Source organism: Anomaloglossus baeobatrachus, chromosome 7 (genome assembly GCF_048569485.1).
Source record: "Anomaloglossus baeobatrachus isolate aAnoBae1 chromosome 7, aAnoBae1.hap1, whole genome shotgun sequence".
In the NCBI taxonomy this organism is placed as follows: domain Eukaryota; kingdom Metazoa; phylum Chordata; class Amphibia; order Anura; family Aromobatidae; genus Anomaloglossus; species Anomaloglossus baeobatrachus.
Window position 1 is genome coordinate 70,707,816 of NC_134359.1, and position 18,680 is coordinate 70,726,495.

Genomic DNA, 18,680 nt, shown 5'->3' on the forward strand with positions numbered 1-18,680 from the left:
AGGGTGTATAGCCAGAAGGGGAGGGGCCTTACACTTTTAAGTGTAATACTTTGTGTGGCCTCCGGAGGCAGTAGCTATACACCCCAATTGTCTGGGTCTCCCAATTAGGAGCGACAAAGAAAACTGATGTGCCTGATCCTTTTTTTTGATGGTTCCAATATACCTGATCTGTCAAAAACGGATCCGGCGCATCCGTTTTTTGCATCCTTTTCGTCCATATCTTTTGCTGTATCCTTTTTTTCAATACATTGGAGCATGCTCAGTTTACAAATCCGGCGGCCGCATACGTTTTTTACCGCATTACGCCGGATCTGGTGTCCATAGGCTTCCATTGTAAAACACGCCGTATCGCGCTGTATCCGGCACGATGCGGTTTTTTTTGCCAAACAAAAAAACGTTACAAGATACGTTCACTCTGGCCGCCGCTTTATGCAATTATGACGGATCCGGCAAAAGCCGGATGCAACGCAAGGCCATCAGGCACAATCCGGCGCTAATACAAATCAATGGGGATAAAACGGATCCGGTGCGGTTTTACCCGTTTTTTTCCGGATTCTGCCTGATGGACAAAAACTGATGTGTGAAATAAGCCTTAAGGCCACTTTACACTGCGATATCGGTACCGATATCGCTAGTGTGGGTACCCGCCCCCATCTGTTGTGCGACACGGGGAAATCGCTGCCTGTGGCGCACAACATCGCCCAGACCTGTCACACATACTTACCTGCCTAGCGACGTCGCTGTGACCGGCGAACCGCCTCATTTCTAAGGGGGCGGTCCGTGCGGCGTCACAGCAGCGTCACTGAACCGCCGCCCAATAGCAGCAGAGGGGCAGAGATGAGCGGGACGTAACATCCCGCCCACCTCCTTCCTTCCGCATTGTGGCCGGGAGGCAGGTAAGGAGAGGTCCCTCGTTCCTGCGGTGTCACACGGAGCGATGTGTGCTGCCGCAGGAACGAGGAACAACTTCGTTACTGCTGCAGTAACGATAATTGAGAATGGACCCCCATGTCACCGATGAGCGATTTTGCACGTTTTTGCAACGATGCAAAATCGCTCATAGGTGTCACACGCAATGGCATCGCTAATGCGGCCGGATGTGTGTCACGAATTCCGTGACCCCAACGAGATCGCATTAGCGATGTCGTAGTGTGTAAAGCCCCCTTTACACTTATGGCAGCTGAACCCACTGATATTGATAGGCTCGGCAGACAGTCTGATGTGTATGGGGTCCCAGACAATTGATTGTCAATGGAGTTAAGGATCCAGCATGCACAATGTCAAAATGCCAATCCTTTTCTTCACTGTTCGGCCAAAAGCCATCTAATGTGTATAGCGGGGTTTTAGTCGGTAGGATTATACATGAAATTAGTGGAGAGTAGAAAGGTGTAGTAAAGTCCTATAAGCCATGGGGCAATCATACTGCCCATTGACTCTCACATGGACAAAGTAGCCTATAGACTGCGTAGTAACAATGTCACACCACCGATAGCATTTATCACAAGGACAGCCTTTGCCGTGGTGGTAACGTTTATACTGAACTATGCAGAGTATAATAGATGTATACCTTATACTCATGAAGTGAATTATTTTCCAACTACCTGCTTATTTCTATCTATTTTTGTAAACTCCCAGAAAACAGGATTAAATTATATGGATGTCCAATTGAATCCAAAGAAAGCCGGTCCAGCCCACTTGGATGCCTTGTAAAATGTTCAATGTTATATTCAAATGTCATTAAAACCAATAGAACAAAATAACAAATGTCCATTTAGGTTTGTGTTGGCTTTCCTCCACAAGACATACTGATAGGGAATTTAGATTGTGAGCCCCAATGGGGACAGTGTTGCAAATTTATGTAAAGCACTGATGAATTAATGGTGCTATATGAATGAATAAATATATTATTATTATGCTCTTTTGTTTGGAATGACATTTGAACAGGGTCCTGAAGATTTTACAAGCCATCCAAGTTAGCCGAACCTGTTTTCCTTGGATTAAGGGGCTGTCCACTACTAGAAAGAAGGGAATTTTGTTTACTTACCGTAAATTCCTTTTCTTCTAGCTCCAATTGGGAGACCCAGACAATTGGGTGTATAGCTATTGCCTCCGGAGGCCACACAAAGTATTACACTTAAAAGTGTAAGGCCCCTCCCCTTCTGGCTATACACCCCCAGTGGGATCACTGGCTCACCAGTTTTAGTGCCAAAGCAAGAAGGAGGAAAGCCAATAACTGGTTTAAAGACCAATTCAATCCGAGGAAACATCGGAGAACTGAACCATACCACATGAACAACATGTGTACCCGAAAAAACAGAAAAACCCCGAGAAAACAGGGCGGGTGCTGGGTCTCCCAATTGGAGCTAGAAGAAAAGGAATTTACGGTAAGTAAACAAAATTCCCTTCTTCTTTTTCGCTCCTAATTGGGAGACCCAGACAATTGGGACGTCCAAAAGCAGTCCCTGGGTGGGTAAAAGAATACCTCGTGATAGGGCCGTCAAACAGCCCTTTCCTACAGGTGGGCAATCGCCGCCTGAAGGACTTATCTACCTAGGCTGGCGTCTGCCGAAGCGTAGGTATGCACCTGAAAATGCTTGGTAAAAGTATGCAGACTCAATCAGGTAGGTGCCTGACACACCTGCTGAGCCGTAGCCTGGTGCCGTAATGCCCAGGATGCACCCACGGCTCTGGTAGAATGGGCCTTCAGCCTTGAGAGAACCAGAAGCCCAGTATAACTGTAGGTTTCAAGAATTGGTTCCTCGATCCCCCGAGCCAGGGTGGATTCAGAAGCTTGCGACTGTTTACGCCGACCAGCGACAAGGACAAAGAGTGCATCCGGGTGGCGCAGGAGCGCCATGCGGGAAGTAGAACCTGAGTGCTCTCACCAGAACCAACAGATGCAAATCCTTCTGAAATTGATGGACTGGACGAGGACACAAAGAAGGTGAGGTGATATCCTGATTGATATGAAAGTGGGATACCACCTTAGGGAGAAATTCCGGAATCGGACGCAGAACTACCCTGTCCTGGTGAAGGACCAGGAAGGGAGATTTGTATGAGAGCGTTGCTAGCTCGGAAACTCTCCTAAGAGACGAGACCGTTACTAGAAGGCCACTTCCCGAGAAAAGCGGGAAGGGAGACCTCTTCCAAAGGCTCGAAAGGCGGCATCTGGAGAGCAATTAGAACCTTGTTCAGATCCCAGGGCTCTAACGGCCGCTTGTACGGAGTGCTGAGACGACAAACTCCCCGTAGGAACGTGCGTACCTGAGGAAGTCGTTTCTGAAAAAATACAGATAGCGCTGAGACTTGTCCCTAAAGGGAACTGAGCGACAACCCTTTTTCCAACCTAGATTGCAGGAAGGAAGGAAACATAGACGATGCAACCGGCCAGGGAGAAACACCCTGCGCCGAGCACCGAGATAAGAATATCTTCCACGTCCTGTGGTCAATCTTGGCGGACGTTGGTATGGTAGCCTGTCTCATGGTGGCAACCACGTCCTGAGGTAATCCTGACGACACTAGGTTCCAGGACTCAATGCCACACCATCAGGTTGAGGGCCGTAGAATTCAAATGGAAGAATGGCCCTTGAGACAGCCAGTCTGATTGGTCTGGTAGTGCCCCCGGTTAGCCTACCGTGAGGCACCACAGAACCGGGAACCACAACATCCTCGGCCAATCTGTAGCGACGAGGATGGCGCGGCCGCAGTCGGTCCTGATCTAGCGCAGCACTCTGGGCAACAATGCCAGAGGTGGCACATAAGGTAGCTGGAACTGCGACCAATGCTGAACTAAGGCGTCTGCCGCCAGAGCTCGATGATTGTGAAACCGTGCCATGAAGCTGGCACATTGTTGTTGTGCCGTGACGCCATTAGATCGACGTCCGGCCTCTGTCAGCGGCGCCAGATCTCCTGAAACCCGTCCGGGTGAAGAGACCATACCCTTTCGGCCACACCCCGGCGACTTAGGAAGTCAGCTTCCTAGTTTTCCACGCCTGGGATGTGAACTGTGGATATGGTGGATGCCGTGTCTTCCACCCACATCAGAACCTGCCGGGCTTCCTGGAAGGCTTGCCGGTTGCGCGTTCTTCCTTGGTGGTTGATGTATGCCACCGCTGTGGAGTTGTCCGACTGAAGTCGGATTTGCCTGCTGACCAGCTGCTGTTGGAAGGTTTGTAGGGCAAGATACACTGCTCTGCGTTCAAGAACATTGATCTGAAGGGTGGACTCTTGCTGAGACCACGTACCCTGAGCGCTGTGGTGGAGAAAAACTGCTCCCCACCCTGATAGACTCGCGTCTGTCGTAACTATCGCCCAGGATGGGGATAGGAAGGACCTTCTTTTTGACCATGAGGTGGGAAGAAGCCACCACCGTAGAGATTCCTTGGCCGCCTGAGAAAGAAAGACGACTCTGTTGAGGGAGGTCGACTCCCCGTCCCATTGGCGGAGAATGTCACATTGTAGTGGACGCAGATGAAACTGCGCGAAAAGAACTGCCTCCATTGCTACCATCTTACGTAGGAAGTGCATGAGGCGTCTCAATGTGTGCGACTGGTTCTTAAAGAAGAGATTGCAGCCCGTAGTGAATGCTGTTTGTCTAGCGGAAGCTTCACTATCGCTGAGAGAGTATGAAACTCCATGCCTAGATATGTTAGCGATAGGGTCGGGGTCGGATCTGACTTCAAAAAGTTGATGATCCACCCAAAACTCTAGAGAGTCTCCAGCGCAACGTTCGGGCAGTGTCGGCATGTTTCCTAAGAGAGTGCCTTGACAAGTAGATCGTCTAAATATGGGATCACAGAGTGACCCTGAGAGTGCAGGACTGTGACTACTGCTGCCCTGACCTTGGCGAAGACCAGTGGGACTGTCGCTAGCCGGAAGGTAGAGCTACGAACAGAAGGTGTTCGTCTCCTATAACGAAGCGTAGAAACACTAGTGCTCTGGATCAATCGGCACGTGTGGATAAGCATCCTTGATGCCTAATGATGCTAGGAAATCTCCTTGGGACATTGAGGCGATGACATGGCGGAGGGATTCCATCCGGAACCGCCTGGTGTCCACGAGCTTGCTGAGCAGTTTTAGATCCAGAACGGGACGGAAAACGGTAAAAACCGTGACCTTGTTCCTGAAGAGGAACGGGGGTCATCACTCTTTCTGCCTATAGAGTGCACCCTGTTTGCAGAAGAGCAGCGGCTCGGCCGGGAGGTGGAGAAGTTCTGAAGAATCGAGTTGGAGGACGAGAAGTGAGCTCTATCCTGTACCCGTGAGACAGAATGTCTCACACCCAACGGTCATTGACCTATGGCAGCTAAATATCGCCAAGGCGGGTGAGCCTGCTACCGACCGAGGATGCGGAGAGAGGAGGCCGCAAGTCATGAGGAAGCCGCCTTGGAAGCGGGTTGTCAGACTGTCTCTTTTTTGGGCGTGAGTGAGCCCGCCAAGAATCTGAGCTCCTCTGATCCTTTTGAGTCCACATTGGACGAGGAAAAATGGGACCTGCCCGAGCCTCGAAAAGACCGAAACCACGACTGCCTCCTGCTCTGTTGGGGTTTGTTGCGTCCGGGCTGAGGAAAGGATGAATCCATACCCCTGGACTGTTTAATGGTTACATCCAAACGCTCACCAAACAGTCGGTCAGCAGAAAAAGGCAACTGGTTAAGCAACCTTTTTTGGAAGCAGAATCTGCCTTCCATTCACTTAACGAGCAGACCAGGCTCTGCTTAAAAACACGGAGCAGCGGAGGCTACTGCCGTACGGTTCGCAGAGTCTAGGGCAACCTGAATCGCGTAAGAAACAAATGCAGACATTTGAGAGGTTAAGGATGCCACCTGCGGCACAGATGTACGTGTAACCGTGTCAATCTGTGTAAGACAAGCTGAAATAGCTTGGAGTGCCCCAAGGGTGAGAATGCTGGAGCCAACGGTGCGCCGACTGTCTCATAGATGGATTTAGACCAGAGATCCATCTGTCTGTCAGTGGCATCTTTAAGTGCAGCTCCATCTCCCACTGCAACTATGGATCTAGCTACAAGCCTGGAGATAGGAGGATGCCGCTTGGGACACTGGGTCCAGTCCTTGACCACGTCAGGGGGCAGGGATAACGTGTATCCTAAGCCGTTTGGAGAAGCGCATATCTGGATAAGTGTGGTGTTCCTGGACTGCCTCTCTGAAGGCAGAGTGGTCCAGAAAAATACGTGAAGCTGACTCCTCCACTGGAGGAGCTGGGTGAGAAATAACCAACATTCTATTGATGGACGCTATAAGATTATTCACTATGGCGTCACCATTAGGTGTATCCAGATTGAGAGCGGTCTCAGGATCAGAATCCTGAGCCGCTACTTCCGCCTCATTACACAGAGAGTCCTTCTGCTAGGACCCTGATGAAACCGAGGGCCGCTCATAGTGAGCCCGCTTAGGCTGTCTGGGACTGACGTCTGTGCAGAGCCGTGACTCTGGGATGCGTGTGACATTCCCGGAGCTGTTAGTTGTTCACACTGAGGGGGGCCATGGATCAATGATTGAACAGTGCCCATGTTGTGAGAGACATGTCCGGACTGCTAGGCTTCTAGTGTCATAGCCATAGTCTCAGAAAATCTGTCAGTAAATACTGCAGACACCGTCCTCATCCTCTGGCCATTAGCAGAGACTCCGGCTGAGTTGGATATAATGGGGGTCTATGTAACCTGCCGGCCGTATAGCCGTACATGCTGTACCGGCTGCATAGAAAAACATGTGGTTCTGCACCTTTGTTTTACACAGAGAATATGCTGATAACTCCTCCGCACAATCCAGGAGGGTATATACAACGTGCGACCAAACAGTGCAATGTATATAGTACAAGCATATCTATAAGTGCACTTCTGCACTAGTGGGGTTAGCACCACAGGTGCTGCTTAACGCCTGTTGCAGCGATTGTGTGACTATCAGAATGCCAGGGTCTTCCACACTTGTCTCTGTATCGTACAGAAACTGACACTAATGGCTGCCGGCGTCCTTGTAGAGAAGGAAGCCATGGGCGTGCCTGAGAAAGTGCGGGAATCCGGTTTCACAGTGCACACAGTGAGAGGGGTGGAGTATGCAAAACATACTCCAGCTCTCAGCGCTGCTGTGCTATGCAGCGTCACGCCCCTACCCTGACTGTCAGGCCTGTGGGCGGTAACGAAGGGAGACTAGGCCCAGAAGCCGGGGACTCGAGTTAATAAGCGCGGCCGGCATATCAGTGCTGGCCGGCGCGGAAGTCCCCGGCGCACCACAAATCCCAGCGGCGCCTTAAATAAAAATGGCAGCGGCGGATAGCGCAGTAGTCACCCAATACACTAACACACCCAGCAACGCTGTGGTGTGCGATGGCACTAGTGCGGACAGCGCCGCTGTCCCTGGCGCACTAACACACCCAGCAGTGCTGCCGTGTGTCTGCGCGGTCCCCACAGGGACACAGAGTACCTCCATGTAGCAGGGCCATGTCCCTGAAGATACTCCGCTCCATGTCCAGCAGATACCAGGGGCTGTGGATGGAGCACGGTCTCAGTGCCTGGAGACCGATAGAATCCCACTTCACCCAGAGCCCTGTAAAAAGGGATGGGGAAGGAAGCAGCATGTGGGCTCCAGCCTCCGTACCCGCAATGGGTACCTCAACCTTAACAAACACCTCCGACATGAAGTGGGGTGAGAAGGGAGCATGCTGGGAGCCCTGTATGGGCCCTCTTTTCTTCCATCCGACATAGTCAGCAGCTGCTGCTGACTAAACAGTGGAGCTATGCGTGGATGTGTTGCCTCCTTCGCACAAAGCACAAAACTGGTGAGCCAGTGATCCCACTGGGGGTGTATAGCCAGAAGGGGAGGGGCCTTACACTTTTAAGTGTAATACTTTGTGTGGCCTCCGGAGGCAATAGCTATACACCCAATTGTCTGGGTCTCCCAATTAGGAGCGAAAAAGAAAACCCCTTCTCATCCCCTATATTTGCCCTCATTAAAGGGAACCTCTCACCACTTTTTTGCCCTATAAGCTGTGGCCACCACCACTGGGCTCTTATATACAGCATTCTAACATGTTGTATATAACAGCCCAGGCCGGGGGTATAACATAAAAAACACTTTATAATACTTACCTAACGGTCGTGTGGTTGGCCATATGGGTGTCTCTGTTCTCTGATGCCGGCGCCACCTCTTTTGGCCATCTTCATCCTCCTTCTCTAGCAGGCGGTGAATGACGCGTCCGACGTCATCCACACTCGCCGGCATTCTGGTCCTGAGCAGGCACACTTTGATCTGGCCTGAGCAGATCAAAGTATTGTAGTGCGCCTGCGCAGGACCAGCGAGTGTGTATGACATAGACAAGTCATGCACACAGACTTCAAAAAGAGGACGAAGATGGCCGAAAGAGGAGGTGCCGGCACCGGAGACAGCCATATTGCCAACCGCGCGACCGTTAGGTAAGTATTATAAAGTGTTTTTTATGTTGTCACAGCGGCCTGGGCTCTTATATACAGCATGTTAGAATGCTGTATATAAGAGCGTGATGGTGGTGGCCGCAGCTTATAGCCAAAAAAGTGGCGACAGGTTCCCTTTAAAATGATAACGTTTATACTCTCCTCCAGTGCCACCGGTGCTGTTCCAGCGGTGTCGGTGCTTGCGTTCCTGGTGCTCACATGAAGTTGTTACATCATGCGATCCCTGTGCCCAATCACTGCCGGATTCTCTCTCTCCGCCTTCAGACATATAAGTAATTAACAGAAGTGAGCGCCCTTCCGCAACTCTCACTTCCTGTTGATTACTTATACGTCTAAAAGGTGGAGAGCGAGAATCCGGCGGTGATTGGGCACAGAGCTCGCGTGACGTAACAACTTCATGTGAGCCGCAGGAACACAAGAGAGAGAGAGAAGCTGGCGGTGATTGGGCGTGTGGAGTAACAACCTCATCTGAGTCCTGAGAAAATGAGTGCAGACAACGCTGAAACAGCACCGGAGGAGAGTATAAACTTTATCATTTAAAAAGGGGCAAACATGGGGGATGAGAAGTCCTCGTAGTGGCCAATCCTTTAATTTGAAGTTGTGTCAAGTGAGTGACTTGGTTCCAAGCCCCGGGATGTAGTGGCCGTTTGCCGGTGAGTTGGCATTTGCATCTTGATTACATGTCCAACTGATTTCCCAAACTACTTTACTGGAGGCCACATGATGTGACACTACTAAATGGTAGCCTGTTTCATATGGTCTTAAAAGCCTAAAGATCACTCACCTTCCGCGAATTATGTTTTCCTGCAGAATCTCCTGGATAATATTTCCAATGTTAGATACGTTCACTTTGTTGATGAGACCATTGACAGACTTCTTTAACGCCTCCCAGCTCATTCTTTGGTAAGCTACACTGTTAAAAAAAAAAAAGAACAAAAACACATCAGTATCCCCAAAAACACATCATTACAATGAAAGTACCAGATTCAATAGGGTAAGAAATAAAGTGCAATATATCAGTGTAGTCACTAGATATGTTTCAGAGTCAAACGCAAAATTGTTACTTAAAGAGAACCTGTCACCAGATTTGGGGCCTATAAGCTGCGGCCACTACCAGTGGGCTCCTATATACAGCATTGTAACATAATGTATATAAGAGCCCAGGTCGCTGTGTAGAACGTAAAAGTCACTTTATAATACTCACCTAAACAGTCACTGCGGTGGACTTGGGTCATATGGGCGTCTCCTTTCTGCGGTGCCGGCGCCTCCTCTTTTGGCCATCTTTGTCCTCCTTCTGAATCCTTGGTGCATGACGCTTCCTACGTCATACACACTCGCCAGTCCTGCGCAGGCGCACTACAATACTTTGATCTGCCCTGCCCAGGGCAGATCAAAGTACGCCTGCGCAGGATCTCAATGCCGGCGAGTGTGGATGACGTAGGATGTGTCATGCACCCCAGCTTCAGAATAAGGGCGACAAAGAAGGCCGAAAGAGGAGGCGTCGGCACCAGACAACGGAGACGCCTATATGAACCAACTCCCCCGCAGTGACTGTTTAGGTGAGTATTATAAAGTGTTTTTTATGTTCTACACAGTGGCCTAGGCTCTTATATACAGTACTAGAAGGTGGCCCGATTCTACGCATCGGGTATTCTAGAATTTACGTATTGTGTAGTTCATGTATGATTTTTGTTATATATATATATGTTGTGTGTAGTTACCAAGTGTTTGTGTAGGCGCTGTACATGTTCTGGGTGTTGTCTGGGTGTGACGGGGGTGAGAGCGGTGTTGTATGTGTGTTGCGTTGTTTGTGGAGCGCTGTGTGTCTGTAGCGTTGTGTGTTGCGCGGTTTGTGTGTGTGTGGTGTGTTTTGGGGGGAGGTATGTTTTGTGCAATGTGTGTGTTGTGCGGTATGTGCGTATATTTGTGTGTGCCGCGGTGTTTGTGTGTTGGGTGTTGTGTGTGTGCAGCGTTGTCTGTGTGTGTAGGTGTCTGTGTAGGGCAGTTGTTTGTGGTTCCCAGTGTGTGTGTGTGTGGTGTGTTGTGCACTTCCCATCGTGCTCCATCCGCCATGCTGCGCACTCCCAAACGTGCACCATCCGCCATGCTGCGCACTCCCAAACGTGCACCATCCGCCATGCTGCGCACTCCCAAACGTGCACCATCCGCCATGCTGCGCACTCCCAAACGTGCTCCATCCGCCAGGCTGCGCACTCCCAAACGTGCTTCATCCGCCATGCTTCGCACTCCCAAACGTGCTCCATCCGCCATGCTGCGCACTCCCAAACGTGCTCCATCCGCCATGCTGCGCACTCCCAAACGTGCTCCATCCGCCATGCTGCGCACTCCCAAACGTGCTCCATCCGCCATGCTGCGCACTCCCAAACGTGCTCCATCCGCCATGCTGCGCACTCCCAAACGTGCTCCATCCGCCATGCTGCGCACTCCCAAACGTGCTCCATCCGCCATGCTGCGCACTCCCAAACGTGCTCCATCCGCCATGCTGCGCACTCCCAAACGTGCTCCATCCGCCATGCTGCGCACTCCCAAACGTGCTCCATCCGCCATGCTGCGCACTCCCAAACGTGCTCCATCCGCCATGCTGCGCACTCCCAAACGTGCTCCATCCGCCATGCTGCGCACTCCCAAACGTGCTCCATTCCCCATGCTGCGCACTCCCAAACGTGCTCCATCCCCCATGCTGCGCACCCCCCATTGTAATCCATCCCCCATGCTGCACCAGCATCAGCCTCTCTACCCGCAGCATCAGCCTTCTGTCCCCAGCATCAGCCCCTCTCTGTCCCCAGCCTCAGCCCCTCTCTGTCCCCAGCCTCAGCCCCTCTCTGTCCCCAGCCTCAGCCCCTCTCTGTCCCCTCCTCTGGCGACACACACACGATCGCATCCACTCACACACACGATCGCATCCACTCACACACACGATCGCATCCACTCACACACACGATCGCATCCACTCACACACACCCGATCCCGACACACACACACCCGATCGCATACACTCACACACACAGACACTGACGATATCGCACATACGCGCTCACAGTCACAACATCCGGAGATACCACATGCTTCTGGCCATGTGATCCTCCGTCAGGTCCTGGAAGGTCACAACAGCACAGTATCGAGGCCGAGAAGCAAGGGATATCGCCGGATGCTGTGAGTGTGTGGATGCGATGTGATGTGTGTGTGAGGTGTGTGTGAGAGTGAGTGTGAGAGTGAGTGTGAGCTGATGTGTGTGTGTGTGTGTGTGCGTGTGGATCTTCCGCCGCTACAGGACCTCGATGCGCTTGTAACCATGCCAACATATCCCGTCCCCCGCTCGCACGGGAGCCCACACCACTCCCGTGCGAGCGGGGGATGGGGGATGGGGGGGGGAGTACAGTACTCACCCCCCTTAACAGCCGTGTCAGTTCGGGGAATGCGCGGGGGGGGGGAGAGGGGGGGGGGGGGGGGGAGTACAGTACTCACCTCCGTGACAGCCCTGTCAGTTCGGGGAATGCGCGGGGGGAGGTGGGCGGGGCCAGAGCTAACGTGCGTTGCGTGAGGGGGGCGGGGCGTGGCGTGGCCTAATTGCCAATGCCTGCAGGGTGCCGGGGCGAGAGGCCAATCTGTGGGGGGGGCGGAGGCTGGGCGAGCGGCTGGCCAATCCGTGTGGGGGCGCAGCCTGGGCGAGCGGCCAATCGGTGTGGGGGGGCGGGGCCATGGCGAGCCCAGCGGCCAATCAGCTTTGTGTCACCGTAAGGACATGTCACGGTGACACTGTCACGGTGACACAATTTTGGAGCATGACAGACAGACAGACAGACAGAATAAGGCAATTATATATATAGATGTTAGAATGCTGTATATAAGAGCCCGGTGGTGGCAGCAGCTTATAGACCTGTCAGGGGAGACCTGTCTGGGGGAGACCTGTCTGGGGGAGACCTGTCTGGGGGAGACCTGTCTGGGGGAGACCTGTCTGGGGGAGACCTGTCTGGGGGAGACCTGTCTGGGTGGTCAAAGCTAAGGATAGTGCATTAACAAGATAGAAAATGGCACAGAGATTACTACTAGTAAATTAGAAAGTTACAGAAATGTACATAATGGAGCGTGAAAAGTATTGAACACGTCATCAATTTTCTAAGTAAATGTATTTCTAAAGGTGAAATTGACATAAATATCTCACCAGATCTTGGTAACAACCCATCCAATTTACACAGAAAAGTTATGAAACCACAAAGGTCCATAAATTAAGTTGTGATAATGAGAAAAAGGTAAAAAGTATTGAACACATGATGAAAAAGAGGTGCAAAAAGCCATGGAAAATCATGACACCAGGTGAAATCTATCAGTAATTAGAAAGGAATCCTGACACTTAAAAAATATTATCAGCAGGTTCAACTGATGGGCTATAAGGCTCTGTGCGCACTGGGAAATGAAATTTCCTTGAGAGAATTCCGCATGCTCTCAAAGATTACCGCACCCGCGGTAAAAAAACGCGGGAAACCGCACCCGCATGCGGTTTGCCGCGGTTTTACCGCGGTATTATTCGCGGTATTGCCGCGGTTTTGCTGCGTGCGGGTTGGGATGTGCTTTATTGCATTCAATGCAATAAAGCACATTGAAGAAAAAAAAAAAATACATTTAATTCTGATAGTAGATAGACAGAAGAATAGATAGAGGGATAGATAGATAGATAGATAGATAGATAGATAGATAGAGGGATAGATAGAGGGATAGATAGATAGATAGATGACAGATCGCTGCATTTCCCACGGTCGGCAGTGAGTTCACATTACCGGCCGTGGGAAATGACCGGTAATTACCTCTGCTGTCTGCTGCATTCATTCAGCGCTGTGTCTGTGACAGTCGCGGCTGGATGTCAGCAGTGCAGGACGCAGGAGCCGGAGCTGTGGATTACGCCGGAGCTTTGTTTGGGGGGTTAATAAAATGGTGAACGAGGCTTGTTGGTTTTATTTAAAATAAAGGATTTTTGGTGTCTGTGTTTTTTCACTTTACTTACGGGTTGATCATGTCAGCTGTCACATAGACGCTGCCATGATCAAGCCTGGGGTTAATGGCGGTGGTCCCCCACCATCATTAACCCCTTGTATTACCTTGCCACCACTGCTACACGGTGGCAAGAAGAGCCGAGGACACTCCCGGTGCTGCCGCATAATGTATGTGACAGTCCCGGGGCAGCTGCGGCTGATATTCTCGGCTGCGGGAGGTGGGAGTGAGGCGGGGGACATTACCCCTGCCCCTCTCCCTCCCCAGCCTGAGAATACCGGGCCGCCGCTGTGTGCTTACCTCGGCTGGAAGGTAAATATGCAGCGGAGCCCACGTTCTTTTTTTCCTATATTTCCGTTTTCTTTCTATGTGTGTTCTATGTGATCTATGTCTGTGATGTGTTCTATGTCTGTGTGTGTGATCTGTGTGTGTTTACTCTCTGCACGGCTTCCTCTTCCTGTAATGACATCACTTCCCTGCAAAACCGCAAGCAAGTGATGCACATTACCGGAGGTAAACCGCAAAATACCGCAGGGAATAACGCAGGAAAACGCAGTGAACCGCACAGAATTTGCTGCCTGCGTTATTCCCTGCGGGATTTCATGATTAACATTGAGTCAATGGAGTGAAATCCCGCAGCGATGTGCGGAAAAGAAGTGACATGCACTTGTTTTTGCTGCGGGATTCCCGCAGCAAAACATGCAGCTGTCAAATTCCGCCCAGTGCGCACAGGATTTTTTTTCTCCATAGGATTTGCTGGTGATTCACTGCAGAGATGTTATGAACATTTTCTGCAGCGAAACATGCAGCAAATTTGCGGAAAATCCGCGGCAAAATCCGGTAAGTGCGCACAAAGCCTAAAAAGGGTTTGCATTACCAAGGTTTTACACAAGAAACTTCTCATGACGGGTAAAACCATTGAGCTGTCTCAAAATCTTCACAATATTATTGTTGAAAAACACTGATGACAAGTGTGTGAAACACTGGAGGAATAAAGTCTGGTCAGATGAGACCAAAATTGATCTCTTTGAATGCCATAATACACATCATCTTTGGAGGCCAAAAGGCACTGCATATCACCCCCAAAAATGCCATACCAACATTAGCTTGTTGATGGGAACATCATGATGTGGGGATGTTTTCCAGCATACTGCACTGGCAAACTTTACATAACTGAAGGAAGAATGGACAAATGTACAGAGACATTCTTGATAAATATCTGCTGTCATCTATCAGGACGATGAAGATGAAACGAGGGTGGATATTTCAGCAAAACAATGACCCCAAATACACAGCCAAGGAAACTCTCAATTGAAGTCAGAGAACGGAAATAAAGCTGCTGGAATGGCCGATCAGATCACCGGAGCTGAATCCAATAGAAAATTTATGGTGGAAACTTTCATAGAAGGAACCAAGGGGACCTTCAGGATTTGAAGAGTGTTTATGTGGAAGATTGGACCAAAATCACATCTGAACAATGTGTGCAATTAGTGTCTCAATACAGGAGGCAATGACAATTTGCCCATAGGGCAACTAGAGGTACCCTAACTAAAGACCTAAATATAAACAACCTTTATTAATTCAAATCAAACAAGGACAACATTAAAAATTGGCCTGCAGGGCAATCAAGTCCATTCACTGAATAAGTGTACGGCCGCGGACCGGCACCAGATTATTGGATGAAGATCCTACAAATGCTTATGAGGGTGATAGCCCTACACTACCTATCTAAAAACGTTCAGCTAATAGCCTCCCCGACAGGTTTCACCATGACTGGCTTCATCAGGGGGCTGAGGCTATAGCAAAGGTGAAACATGTCGGGGAGGCTATTAGCTGAATGTTTTTCACAGGTGTGTGCTAAGAGGGCCGACTAGCCAAGGGAACGAACGCCCTTGCGACTAGTCATTGGCGTCATTAGCATATTATAAAAAATCTTCAGAAACACTTTTTCTAAAGAGCTCTTTATGTATACTACTAGATACAGGGATGGTTAGGCAGGGATTTGCAATATGCACCCAGAACTGCTCGTGGTTCTGGTTGCATATTGCACCCAACAGGTTCCTTTTAAGATAACCCTTTAAGAGATGGTGGCATTTGAGATACATTTCCAGTGGAACCTCACTAGATCAATGTGTCACAGGAAAAAAAGAAAACTGTGTGTGGACAATGAGGCACTGATCATACAATAGTACGTGATCAACACAAGCCATCGACACGTTAGGCGTACCGAGCCTTTAAAAGCACGGATAATACTCTGCCGAAACAACTTGGGGTATGCGGTTTTGTCACATCTTGTTTTCCTGCTCTGTTCCAGTCTCCTGCAAATCTGTACATTTAATAACGACTCCCACTTGATTCCTGGAAACCCCGCCAGCTGGTCCCCTTTCATCCCACCCCTGTTGACGTTCTCTTTCCACCCACCTCTCGCACAATTAAAGCTTTTGGAAGGAACTTAAGCCTCAGCCATTCTCGCTCTCTTTTATATTGCGCAGGATCCTGCAGACTCGGTAACTGAAGCAATAAAAAGATTTGTGTGGAGCGTTTCTATCAGTCACTTTATGTTCATGTGAACAGTGGAGCCCACAATTAATGCATGTGCGGCTCACGCAGCGGACCCCTCCGCATTCAATACACTACTTCATAATAGGCATAACTACGGCTTAATCTCCTTATGTGCTTTATGCTAAAATCTCCCTGTTCTCCCGGTAATTCTTCTTTGTCACGTTCCACCTCAGCGTTTGTTCTGTAGTAACACTTTTCTATCACATTCGGGAAAATCACTTTAGACTTTATTCAGAAGAGTTTTTCTCAGTTTTCTGATCCATAATTTTTACAGGAAAAAAAGAGAAAATCTATTACTTGTAACACTTAAGGCCCCGTCACACGCAGTGACGTATCTAACGATATATCACCAGGGTCACGGAGTCCGTGACGCACATCCGGCATCATTAGCGACGTTGTTGCGTGTGACACCAACGAGCGGCCGTTAACGATGGAAAATACTCACTAAATCGTCCATCGTTGACACGTCGTTCATTTTCAAAAAATCGTTGATTGTTGAGGATGCAGGTTGTTCGTCGTTCCTGAGGCAGCACACATCGCTACGTGTGACACCTCGGAAACGATGAACTACGGCCGCTGGCAATGAGGAAAAAAGGAGGTGGGCGGGATGTTCCGGCCGCTCATCTCCGCTTCTATTGGGCAGCCACTTAGTGATGTCGCTGTGACACCGCCCCCTTAGAAAGGAGGCGGTTCGCCGGCAACAGCGACGTCGCTAGGCAGGTAAGTCCGTGTGACGGATCCTAACGATATTGTGTGCCACGGGCAGCGATTTGCCCTTGACGCACAAACAACAGGGGCGGGTACGCTCGCTAGCGATATCGCTGCGTGTAAAGCCCCCTTTAGATTGCACTGTAGTGTTTGTCCACGTAATGCAAATTGTGTGGTGTGCTGCATCATCACTACCGGAGCCTGGAAATACAGTACACCCTAATGAAGCCTAGCTAAAAGTGTCAGAATAGAACACATATAACAAAAAAATGACTAAGTGTGTGCCCACCCAAAACGCGTCAGCCCACCGATGTGGACTGTATGCCCATACAATGGAACCTTGGTTTACGAGAACAATCCGTTCTGGGACTTTGCTTGTAAACCAAGTTACTCGTCTAGCAAAGCAAAATTTCCCATAGGAAATAATGCAAGCTCAAACAATTCATTCCACAACTTGTTTAACGTCCCCTATTGTGCCATTCCACACACGCACAAACACACACAAACACACATATTGTGCTCACCTTACTTTCCGTCTGCTATCCAGCCTCCTGGTTCTTGTAGTTCGCCGGTACAGGATGTGCATCGGGTAACCATCGCAACCGATGCCGGAACTTCCGCTGCCAGAGCGCTGACGTCAAAGGCAGGAGCCGCTTTATCTCTGATTGGTCAACGCACTGCCTTTGAGAAGCGGCTGACAGTGGAAGTTCTTCCATCGTTGCGAAGGTTACCAGATACATATCCTGTACTGGCAACCTACAGACACCGGGAGGCCGGCGAGGGAACAGAAGGTAAGGTGAGCATAATATGAGTGTGTGTGCGTGTGTGTGTGTGTGTGTGTGTGTGTGTGTGTGTGTGTGGACTGCAAGAGCGGATAAGAGCGCGGTGAAAGTACGAAACCGGAAGTGTGTGTGGTGAGTATTTGCTCGTACCACAACGCATGCTCTTAAACTGAGTTACAAATTTACAGCAAGCTTTGCTCGTACAGCGAAATGCTCGCACACCAAGTTACTCGTAAACCAAGACTCCACTGCACATCCTAATGAAGTCTAGTTTAAAGTGTCAGAATAGAACACGTATAACAAAACAATGACTAATTGCATGCCCCCCAAAACGCGTCAGCCCACCGATGTGGACGGTATGCCTATATGTTGTATTTTTAACCTAGCTAAAAAATAAGTTTAACATCTTTATGGAACCTCTCTGGCTTTGGTTGACTGTACCCAGCGTATTCTGGAACCGTAATGATACGTGCCCACAATCAGGACCAGCTGCATCCTGCTGCATGTGGAGGGTCCTGACCTGTGGGGCAACGAGTTTTCTCCACAGGAGACTGCAGCTGCTCGTGCCCACGATCCAGGCTTGGGCATTTGCGGTCTCTCGCTATATTCCCCCTGCGACTCCGCAGCAAAGAATTGACATGCTGCGGCTAGGAAAGCCACACCACAGGTCAGTTTTCGCTGCGGGCAGTACAGCACAGTGGACATGGGATTTCTAGAAAACCCATCAGCTGTGCTTGTACTGTACAACGCAGCGTTTTGGACGCAGCTGAAACACACTGCATCCAAAATGCTTCTAACACTGATCGTGGGCACGTACCCTAATAAAAAGAAGTCTTAATGTGCAAAAAACTATCTTCAAACTTCAGAAAGCAGAACATTCAATTCATCACAAATAGGCTACATTCTGAGGAGTCGCATGGAACCATCGCTACTAATGATTTCCTACGGTCTCGCCCTGTGAACTCCTTTGACACAGACTTGCAAATGGGTTGAATTTTTCTCGCTAAACCGCAAGTGGCATGTGACATACAGTGGGGAAAAAAGTATTTAGTCAGCCAACAATTATGCAAGTTCTCCCACTTATAAAGATGAGAGAGGCTTGTAATTGACATCATAGGTGACCACAACTATGAGAGACAAAATAAGAAAACAAATCCAGAAAATCACCTTGTCTG

At 49.8% G+C, this 18,680-nt stretch overlaps 1 protein-coding gene across 1 annotated transcript in view; it reads right to left on the minus strand.

Annotated features, from left to right (window-relative positions):
- The window catches only part of CWC22 (CWC22 spliceosome associated protein), a 220,920-nt gene that overhangs the window by 156,848 nt on the left and 45,392 nt on the right, over positions 1 to 18,680 (minus strand). Inside the window, exon 5 of the mRNA XM_075318892.1 lies at positions 9,231 to 9,359. Coding sequence (XP_075175007.1) covers positions 9,231 to 9,359 — 129 coding nt within the window. The remainder of the gene's footprint in view (positions 1 to 9,230; positions 9,360 to 18,680) is intronic.